Raw genomic sequence first — 11,472 nt, 5'->3', positions numbered from 1 at the left:
CGCATGCTCGGATGCATTGAACTTAATTTTCTTGGCTCGTTCTAGTGTTGTACGTCACCGCGTTCTTGACGGTCGAAAGTTCAGAAAACTTTTGTGTGACCGTGTGTATGCAAGCCAAGCTTGAGCGTGTGTACGCGGCATTAGACATTTGGGAGCTGGACAGAGATGGGGCACAGGTAAGTAATTGGGGGGGGGGGGGTGCTTGGGTGGCTGCTAAACACTGAAGAATGCATTAATGCATTAGAATGCATTAAGATAAAAAACCTTCTGCCTTTACAACTCCTTTAAAGTGGAAGTAAACCCTTCTATCATTTTCAGTCAAGGAAGCTGCCATCTTGGCCTCTAATGATTCTTCAACTGCCATAATGCTGCACATGTGATCAGTTATGAAACCAGCCATTGGATGGTTTGAAAGTTTGGTTGAGAGCACAACCAATGTGAAAGTTAGCATTCCCGGCATGCCGGGAACTTAAGTGTTTTTTGAAACTGGGTTTACTACCGCTTTAAGGACCCATGTTGCAGACATGCTGCTTTTTTAGCTAGCCTTGGTTCCAGGTATAGAGAAGCATGTCATTCATTCCATGTGAGAACACCTGTGCTTGATCATTGGTTCAGCATTGTCACAATAAAACTGTCAAACATTCTTTTCATTTCACAATACACACACACACACAATAATGTTATACAGAAATTTTAAGCACAGGGAAAATATCAGAATGGACAGTAGATGAATGATCAATTAAAGGTAAGTTTAAGGTAAGATTACAATGTTGAGTTTAGCAAATGGAATTTTCCCTTTCTATTTGACTAATTAGTCTTGCCTGGAATTCTTTAAAACAGTTAAAAATAATTATTTCGGAAAAGAAAAACATGGAGCAGTAAAGGGAATGAGTTATCTTTTTCACTACATGCAGGCAAAGCACACATTCTGAAATGTTTCTCTCCAGCAACTGGTGATGTCATACAGTTCTAGAAATTTCATTTGGTAGCTGAGCAAAACATTCAGTAGCATTTAACACACGGTTTTCTTGAAACTCTTTTGAGGGGTTTTATACACTAAGGTGACCAGATTTTAAAAATTAAATCCGGGGACATTTATTTTTTTACTAGTAATGGCAGCAATCAGCGACTCATAGCAGGACTGCGGTATTGCAGTGGACAAATCAGACACTAAGTGACACTTTTGACACTTTGTGGAAACCAGTGACATTAATGCAGTTAATCAGTGCTAAAAATATGTACTGTCACTGTATTAATGACATTGGCTGGGAAAAGGATAAGATCTAGGGCAATCAATGGGTTAAATGTGTGCCTAGAAAGTGTTTTCTCACTATAGGGGAGGTGATTTTACTAAGGGAAAACATAGATCCCTGTACTTGCTTTGCAGGAACACAGGATCAATGTCTTCCACACTGACTGTGAATGGCGAACTGCCTTGTTTACATAGGCAGACCACTAGGTGAGTCCGTCGGATCCCCTGATTGGCTCTGGCACCCAGAAATGCAGGATCACGTATATAAGTATATAAGTGATCCTGTGCGGCGCAACCACCCTGTAGCAGTAACTCTGAAACTAGTTAAGATCATCAGCTTTATGATAACTCACAGGCAGCGGGCACTCTATCATGGCTCTGGCTGGCTCTGTCACAGTGTGTCACATACCATGGCTGCTGGGTGCCGATTTTGTTAACTTCTGACCAATAACTGCTGCTGCCTGTGAGTTATGATACCATCCATTATGCCAGAGAGACAGACACAGTGCAATGTAGTCTATTCACAGACACCCCCAAAGCACACCTTTGTTGAAGCCTTGAAGGCTCTGGCAGCCCCACGATTGGATCTGCTTCCTCTCTATTCCTGCTGCTGGACATCTTCAGCTGAGCTCAGCTGCCTCTCTCTGCCCGTCGCCTCCGCCGGCCTCACAGCCTCTCAGGTCTCACTCTCCGGGCCCCGGCTACTACTGGGTGGGGAGCAGAGGAAAATGACTCTGCAGCGGAAAGCAAGGAGATAATCAGGCAGGTGGCTGGCTGGGATTTGTGCCAAGGCAGAAGAACATGTGAGCGGAGCTGAATGGGCATGTGCCGGAAACTGAAGAAATAGTCTCTGACCAGCACATCATCATCAGAAAGGGGCACAGATAATGGAAAAAATACACCCCCTAAGTTAGTAGGAGCGGGGGGGGGGGGGGGGGGTGTAATTCAGAATTCTTTTTTTTTTTTATTCCTCACTGTCTTTGAAAATTGCCCCAGCTCCTGTTGAAGTCAAATCTGGGGAGAGAATTGGTCCGGGGACAGTGTCCTCAATCTGGGGACTGTCCCCTGAAACTGGGGACATCTGGTCACCCTATTGTACACCGTAGGTTCAATTTACAAAGAATAAGGATCCATATTTTCTAAATAGTGATAATGAGATTTCCAAATTACATAAAGATTCCTATCCTTGTGCTAAAGCTTTGTGAACCAATAAGACCAGAGAAATTAATTATGTTCTGTATTGTAGACAATGCACAGAGAAATAGGCTTTGTTTACATGGGGCGTACTAAAGTGTACTTAGCGCTGTGTAAGGGGCAGCCCATGGAGAGTCGTATTTACCTGCATGGGGATGAATAGGTGTTCCATGCATCCTCTAACAGGCAGCCCTATTAATGTCAATTGGGGCCCCCCAAGACAATTGAGCACCAGCCACCACTGCCTTTGAGACAGAGAAATGAGATTGGGGACACAGCTCTCAATCTTCGCCTCAGCAGCAGAGAATGAGGGGGGTCGGTAGGAGAAGCAGAAGGAAGCTGCATATAGAGGAACCGATCTCTCCATTTTCATCCTGCAGCCACTGAATTCTCGCTTCTCCTTCTCTCCCTCCTACAGATATTCAGTGGCTTCAGGAGGAAAATTGAGAGATTGGTTCCTGTATATGCAGCTGCCCCCACTGATCCTCCTGTGCATCCTATCCAGGCGTATAGGGGGACCTCATGGGCCCCCTGTAGTATAGGGCCGGGGTCCTGTGACCCCTATAAGTATGCCCCTGATTTGCAGGAATACCACATGAAAATAAAAGTAAAGAAACCTTAAAAAAAAGAGAACAAGCACAGCTACCAGACCAATGAATAGTAAAGTTCAAACATATTAAATTTTTGGTTTTGAGTTTATATGCACTTTAACCTCAGACCTATAATTTAGAAACAAAAAAAAATCCCTTGCACACGGGGGCGAGGTGATAGCCATATGTAAGCTTAAACTGCAGATCTAACTTGAATTGATACAGAGCTGTCTTTCCTGAGTGGCGTGACAGGGGAGGGAAAGTGATGTAAGTATTGCTTGTTGTGGTGAGGAAAAAGTATCACTTTTCTGCTGACTTTCATCTATGGAAGATCTTTAGTATCTTTTGAAACAGACTTTCCTTACAATAACCCTGGTGCTATTTAAAGCATACCTAGCTATCCAGATATACCTGTAGAACAAGACAGTAAATATCTTTCCCACTTCCTGCACCACTGAACTCCACTGTGAAGCTGAGGATTTGTCCCTTAAAGTCCACTGTTAAACTGACACTTCTGGAAGTGTCAATCTCCTGGGTCCTCCAAAGATCCCACTGGTTCTTTTTTGCTGACTTCTTCCTCATTAACCACTACAATACAGGGCACTTTCGCCCCCTTCCTTCCCAGCCCAATTTTCAGCTTTCATCGCTCTAGCGCTTTCAGTGACAATTGCGCAGTCATGCTACACTGTACCCAAATGAGATTTTTATCATTTTGTTCGCACAAATAGAGCTTTATTTTGGTGGTATTTATTCACGACTCCGTTTTTAATTTTTTGCGATATAAGCGCAAAAAAAGCGGAAATTTGGAAAAAAAACAATATTTTCTTTTTTCTATTTTAAAAGAAATCCAATAAAATCAAATTTTGTCATAAATTTAAGCCAAAATGTATTCTGCTACATGTTTTTGGTAAAAAAAATTCCGTTAAGTGTATAATAATTGGTTTGTGTGATCACGGACATATGTACGCAAATGATCATGTACAGATACCTGCAGGTGATCACGTACATATGTGTGCAGGTGATCACGTACATATGTGTGCAGATAATCATTTGGACATGTGATTTTAGTGGGACATATGTGGGGGACATGTTTTTATTATTAGGGACATGTGTTTTTATTATTTGGGGACATGTATGTTTTGGGGACATGTGTGTTTTGGGGACATATGTGGGGACATTGTGTTTATACTGTGTGGTGTGTTGTGTGTTTACACTAGACTGAAGATCAGTGAGTAAAAAGCTGTAAAAAACAGCTCATACTCACTGATCATCCGGCCAATGCACTGATCAAAGAATAAAAAAACAAAAAAATGCATAGCATCAATACATTTACATTGATTTCAAATATGTAAATCTTTTTGCTACACAATGGGGGTTATTTACGAAAGGCAAATCCACTTTGCACTGTAAGTGCACTTGGAAGTGCAGTCGCTCCAAATCTAAGGGGTAGATCTGAAATGAGGGGAAGCTTTGCTGATTTTATCATCCAATCATGTGCCAGCTAAAATGCTGTTTTTTATTTTCCTTGCATGTCCCCCTCAGATCTACAGCAACTTTATTTCCAAGTGTACTTTCAGTGCAAAGTTGATTTTCCTTTAGTAAATAACCCCCTATGTAAGGCAACGTACTACTTAGATGAGTGAATACATTGGAAGTATTGGTGCAGCTAACACACACAAAACACGTCTACCCGACTACAAGTGATGCAGTGCAGCAGCCAATAGGATGGCGAGATTTTCCCTAGACAAGTGAAGCTCAGCCCAGTATTATTCGGGTATTTCCAACACTGAGTTGGGTAAAAATATCACTTTCACTTCTCAATGTGCTTTCTATAGACTTTATTGCAGTTGCAAGCTAGTCCAGCGCAGCATTCGGCTTTGATCTCAGCAGCAAAAGTCCAGAGAGAAGTCACAGTCTCAGGTGTGCAGACTACACATCAGAAGATGGCAGATGAGAGCCAGAACCTGGTCCCGAATGAGGAGACCATGGTGGAAACCGGGGAGAGACAATCACGGTACAGATCTTCAAATATTTGTGAACCTGGGTTTTCTGCTTCTAGATCTATTGCATCTCAGTAACGCTTTGAACTACTGGGAATGGTTCATTAAAACCACAAAAATCTATAGTGGTAAGGCAGTGTTTCTCAAATCCAGTCCTCAAGGCGCCCTAACAGGTCATGTTTTCAGGATTTCCCTCTGAAAATACGGCTGTGGTAATTACCAAGGCAGTGAAACCGATCAAATCACCCGTGCAAAATAATGGAGAGTCCAAAAACATGACCTGCTGGGGCACCTTGAGGACTTCAGTTGAGAAACGCTGGTGTAAGGTACAATATGCCACTTGGGGACATTTCCTTAAATCAAACCTGGGAACACAGATTGAAATTCAGCCAGATCAGCAGGGACCAGTAGAATTTCGATCTGTGTGTGGACCCTCCCTGTTCGGTAGATGGACTACTGTCGAACAGGACTGTTGGAAGACTTTAATTCGATTGGCTGCAGTGCTGATCAGTGTATTCCGACAATAGAGAAGTCCCCCCGTCAGAATATAATAGCACTTGTGTGGATGAGGGAATTATTTTTTTTCATCCCGTCGAACGAAAAAAAAAAAAAAAATCTGAAATGGCTAACAAACGCTTGTTAATAGGATAGGTAGTTATGAGGTCACTGATGGCCTGATCTGGTCATGTATTTGCCCGGATCTACTAGATGCACCATAAATGGAAAGAAAATTAGAAAAGGGAGTATTTGTGAACTTTGGAAAAAGTTTAAACTTTTCAATCAAAGCAAAAAAGAAATTGCACTTCAAAACGAAACAATCTTGTGCACCTAGTCACAAAGTAGTTCAGGAAAAGTAGCTTTGGTGATGACATATGTTAGACAAGGGAATACAATAAATAATGATTTTTTTATTTGATTATTTGTAAAGGCAAGAACAGAAAAGGCATCTTTACATTGGAAAGATTTGTGTCTAATGCCGCGTACACACGATCGCACTTTCCGGCAGACTTGGTCCGGCGGACAGGAATCCGTCAGACAATTCGATCGTGTGTGAGCTCCAGCTGACTTTTTTTTTGCAAAAGTCAGAGGGACCTAGAATTAAAACATGTTTCAAATCTATCCGACGGACTCAAAATCGGGAAAACCGTTCGTCTGTGTGCTGGTCTGACTGACCAAATACGACGCAAGGGCAGCTACTGGCTATTGAACTTCCTTGTTTAGTCCCTTTTACGTCATCGAGTTCAAAACTAACGGACTTTCGAATGGACTTAGTCTGGTCGTGTATGGCCAAGTCCATTTCGTTCTGAAAGTCCGTCGGATCTCCACCAAAAGTCTGTCGGGAAGACCGTCGGACCTAGTCCATCGAAAAGTCCGGTCGTGTGTACACAGCACACTTTTTTTCCTTTCCTGTGTGTCCATCTCTCTGTGTCTCTCTGCTTACTTCTCTCTCTCGTTTTCTCGGTCTCTATGTATTTCTCTCCCTGTCTTTGTGTACCTCTCGCCCTCGTTTTCACTACGTACCTCTGTCTCTGCGTACCTCTCTTTCTTTTCTCTGCAGTAGATTGCGTTAAAAAAGGCCTAGATTCATTCCCTTCCTAAATGTATATAATATAACTGGATATTAACATTTATAGGTAAAGTTGATCCAGGGGGATCAGGAAGGATTTTATTTTTCCCCTGCTGGGGCAAATTGGATAATGCTTTTTTTTTTTTACCTCCCTCTGGATCAAATGTGGGTATATTATTGTGTGCATAGGATTGTACATGTTTCCCTTTTATTAACAGAACTAGATGGACTTTTTTCAACCAGGCTATGTAACCACATACTTCTTTCGACTGTGTACCCCCCTCTCTCTCTCTATACTTCTCCCCCTGTCTTTGCATACCTCCTGCTCTCTCTCTCTCTTTCTCTAGGTACTTCTCTGTCTGTCTGTCTGTCTGTGCGTACCTCTCTCTCCTTCTGTCTATCTGTCTGTGCGTACCTCTCTCTCCTTCTGTCTGTCTGTGCGTACCTCTCTCTCCTTCTGTCTGTCTGTGCGTACCTCTCTCTCCTTCTGTCTGTCTGTCTCTGTGTACCTCTCTCTCCTTCTGTCTATCTGTCTGTGCGTACCTCTCTCTCCTTCTGTCTGTCTGTCTGTGCGTACCTCTCTCTCCTTCTGTCTGTCTGTCTCTGCGTACCTCTCTCTCCTTCTGTCTATCTGTCTGTGCGTACCTCTCTCTCCTTCTGTCTGTCTGTCTGTGCGTACCTCTCTCTCCTTCTGTCTGTCTGTCTCTGCGTACCTCTCTCTCCTTCTGTCTGTCTGTCTGTGCGTACCTCTCTCTCCTTCTGTCTGTCTGTCTCTGCGTACCTCTCTCTCCTTCTGTCTGTCTGTCTGTCTGTCTCTGTGTACCTCTCTCTCCTTCTGTCTGTCTGTCTCTGCGTACCTCTCTCTCCTTCTGTTTGTCTGTCTCTGCGTACCTCTCTCTCCTTCTGTCTGTCTCTGTGTACCTCTCTCTCCTTCTGTCTGTCTGTCTCTGCGTACCTCTCTCTCCTTCTGTTTGTCTGTCTCTGCGTACCTCTCTCTCCTTCTGTCTGTCTCTGTGTACCTCTCTCTCCTTCTGTCTGTCTCTGCGTACCTCTCTCTCCTTGTGTCTGTCTCTGAGTACCTCTCTCTCCTTCTGTCTGTCTCTGCGTACCTCTCTCTCCTTCTGTCTGTCTCTGAGTACCTCTCTCTCCTTCTGTCTGTCTCTGTGTACCTCTCTCTCCTTCTGTCTGTCTCTGCGTACCTCTCTCTCCTTCTGTCTGTCTCTGAGTACCTCTCTCTCCTTCTGTCTGTCTCTGTGTACCTCTCTCTCCTTCTGTCTGTCTCTGCGTACCTCTCTCTCCTTCTGTCTGTCTCTGCGTACCTCTCTCTCCTTCTGTCTGTCTCTGAGTACCTCTCTCTCCTTCTGTCTGTCTCTGCGTACCTCTCTCTCCTTCTGTCTGTCTCTGAGTACCTCTCTCTCCTTCTGTCTGTCTCTGCGTACCTCTCCCTCCTTCTGTCTGTCTGTCTCTGCATACCTCTCCCTCCTTTTGTTTGTCTGTCTCTGCATACCTCTCTCTCCTTCTGTCTGTCTCTGCGTACCTCTCTCTCCTTGTGTCTGTCTCTGCGTACCTCTCTCTCCTTCTGTCTGTCTGTCTCTGCGTACCTCTCTCTTCTTCTGTCTGTCTGTCTATGCGTACCTCTCTCTCCTGTCTGTCTCTACATACCTCTCTATCCTTCTGTCTGTCTGTCTCTGCGTACCTCTCTCTCCTGTCTGTCTGTCTCTGCGTACCTCTCTATCCTTCTGTATTTCTCTAGGTACTTCTCTGTCTGTCTCTGCGTACCTCTCTCTCTCTCCTTCTGACTGTCTTTTTCTACATACATTACTTCTCTGTGTCTGTCTCTGCGTACCTCTCTCTCCTATCTTTCTGTCTGTCTCTATGTAACTCTTTCTCTCGGTTTTTCTGCCTTTCTCTACATATTTCTCTCTCTGCATACTTTTTTCTCTATCTTTGCATGTCTGTCGCTGTGTACCTCAGTCTCTCAGGCTGTCTTTGCATCCCTCTTGCTCTATTTTTGTTTTTATCTCAGAGTACATCTCTCTTTCAATCTTTCTCTGTGTACCACTCTTGTTCTCTCCATATCTTTCTCCATCCTTCCTTCTCTCTTTTTCTCCTCTCCCTCTCTCTTTCTCTGTCTGTCTCTGCATTACACTCTCTCTCTCTGTCTCTGCATTACTCTCTCTCTCTCTCTCTCTGTCTGTCTCTGCATTACTCTCTCTCTCTCCCTGTCTGTCTCTGCATTACACTCTCTCTCTCTGTCTCTGCATTACTCTCTCTCTCTCCCTGTCTGTCTCTGCATTACACTCTCTCTCTCTGTCTCTGCATTACACTCTCTCTCTCTGTCTCTGCATTACTCTCTCTCTCTCCCTGTCTGTTTCTGCATTACTTACTCTCTCTCTGTCTGACTCTGAATTACTCTCTCTCTCTCTGTCTGTCTCTGCATTACTCTCTCTCTATCTCTGCATTACTCTCTGTCTGCCTGTCTCTGCTTTATTCTCTCTCTCTCTCTCTGCATTCCTCTCTCTCTCTCTGTCTGTCTCTGCATTCCTCTGTCTCTATGTCTGTCTCTGCATTACTCTCTCTGCATTACTCTCTCTCTGTCTCTGCATTCCTCTCTCTCTGTCTGTCTCTGCATTCCTCTCTCTCTGTCTGTCTCTGCATTCCTCTCTCTCTGTCTGTCTCTGCATTCCTCTCTCTCTGTCTGTCTCTGCATTCCTCTGTCTCTATGTCTGTCTCTGCATTACTGTCTCTGCATTACTCTCTCTGCATTCCTCTCTCTCTCTCTGTCTCTGCATTCCTCTCTCTCTGTCTGTCTCTGCATTCCTCTCTCTCTGTATTATTCTCTCTGTCTCTGCATTTTTTTGCATTTCTTTCCTACTCAGTCTATCTCTGCACACTGCAACTCTTATTTATTTGGAGAATAAAAAAACTCAAAATAAGTGTGCTCATATAAATTGGCATATTTTTGTTCCAGAACCCATCTTTGTTACCCCCCTCCACCCCAACCTTCCTTATGTCCATATATGGATCAAAATGTTGCCAGTTCAGCAGAGACCAGCTGAATTTCAATCCATATATAAGCAGTTTGGTTGTACGGAAGTCGATCAACGATTGACTTCTGTACAACCACCCTGTCAGGATTTCCTCATTAGATCAGTGTTGCAGGCTATAGCCGGCAGTGCTGATCAGTGTATTCTGATGACCAGGAAGTCTCCCTGTTGTCAGAATACAATAGCTCAGCAGGAGGGTTCCCCCATCCACATTGAATATGTGAATGCAGGAATCATGTCATTTTTTTGTTCAATTTGCTGATTGAACTAAAAAAAAAAAAAAAAGACTCATCTATGGGCTGCTTATGTCTTTCCTTCAAAATGATCAATCTTTACATTTGACAACTTTCAGATAATCTTTTGCTTGTCACTCTCACATACACAAAAATATCTGTTAGGTTGGATTCACACCTAGGCATTTTTAGTGCTTTTTGCATTTTGCAGATTTGCACTACAGTCCATTTAACATGGTTTCCTATGGAACACGTTCTGTAGTGCAAATCTGCAAAATGCAAAAAGCACTAAAAATGTATAGGTGTGAATCCAGCCTTAGACCTCATAAAAGTGATTGTGAGAAAAAAAAAAGTTGTATGGCCATTTTAAGCACAGGAAAAATCTCTGAATCGCCCATATGTAATACGGTTTGTAGTGGTAGAAGTTGGCCAGACAACGTTAGATTTTTTTGCACCAGTGGATACAGTGGGCAGTTTTCTGTCCGGCTCCTTTGATTTTTCAGTTGAAGGATATGGGACAGGAGGGTGGGGAAAAAGCCACCCAGGCAGTGAATTTAAGCCGATTCCTTGGGAATTGGCTGAAACCTGCATAGTGTACTGCAGGCTTTAGTATAGGGTAAGATTACACTGTTGTGTTTAGTAACAAGTTTGACAATTTAAGTTTTCACCTTATCAATTACTAAGTGTTGCCTGGCATTCTATAAAAAAAAAACATTTTGAAAAAGAAAACAAAAAACTATAAGCAGAAAAATTAACTACTTCTGTCTGCCAAGCACAGGTTCTGAAATGCTCCTCACAGGAACTGGTGACGTGCAGCAATTCCAGAAGTTTCATTTGGAAGTTGAACAAAACAATCAGTAAAGTTTAACACACAGTTTCCCTGGAACTTTTCAGAGGAGCCATTCTCAACCAAGGTTCACTGAAACCCCTGGGCTCCTACAAAAGTTGCTGGGGGGGGGGGGGGGTTCCCTGATCTCTGACCTCTTGTCTGATGGGGCATGCATAGTTCCACGTCCAAAGCCACTTAGCCGAACCAGCGACATAACATCATATACATTTTAGCTTTCTGTAAGGGGGGTGCTGCTTGCTATGGGGGCACTATAGTGACAGGCTCGCTCCCGAGCCAACTCTGTGTGTCCTTAGACTGGCTTGACCCCACCGCCTGCCTTTTCCCCACTGGCTGTGATTGACAGCAGTGGCAGCCAACGGCCTTATATGTTGCGATATATGTTGATATCACTGGAGTAAGGAGAAGGAGTAGGGTGGGCAAAGAGCTCACCAATGGCTTTATATGTTGCGTTATATGTTGATATCATTGGAGTAAGGAGAAGGAGTAGGGTGGGCAAAGAGCTCGCCAATGGCTTTATATGTTGATATCATTGGAGTAAGGAGAAGGAGTAGGGTGGGCAAAGAGCTCAAGCACCAGCTCAGATGGAACATTTAAACAAGATTTTCAAAACAGTCCAGTCAATCTCTGTACCTTCAAATAAGTTGCAGGAACTATAAATGGCTTTGGAGCCCATATTTAGACACTTTTGTATATAGATGAAGCATTCCTAAATGCAGATACCTGAGGATCAGGATTGCAA

General features: G+C 43.5%; 1 protein-coding gene across 2 annotated transcripts in view; it reads left to right on the top strand.

The window, feature by feature from the left end:
* Window positions 1-4,795: 4,795 nt before the first annotated feature.
* The window catches only part of CD74 (CD74 molecule), a 28,767-nt gene continuing 22,090 nt past the window's right edge, over window positions 4,796-11,472 (top strand). The window contains exon 1 of one of the 2 annotated variants that reach the window (XM_077468301.1): window positions 4,796-5,050. In XM_077468301.1, the coding sequence (XP_077324427.1) occupies window positions 4,980-5,050 (71 nt within the window). In that variant the 5' untranslated portion in view covers window positions 4,796-4,979. The remainder of the gene's footprint in view (window positions 5,051-11,472) is intronic. The other variant, XM_077468302.1, reaches the window with a different exon arrangement.

The sequence above is a fragment of the Lithobates pipiens genome, unplaced genomic scaffold (genome assembly GCF_037356315.1).
Source record: "Lithobates pipiens isolate NorthernLeopardFrog02 unplaced genomic scaffold, aLitPip1_a1.2 Scaffold_8, whole genome shotgun sequence".
In the NCBI taxonomy this organism is placed as follows: Eukaryota; Metazoa; Chordata; class Amphibia; order Anura; family Ranidae; genus Lithobates; species Lithobates pipiens.
Note: the sequence above shows the minus strand (reverse complement) of the source record. Positions and strands in the feature narration are given on the sequence as shown.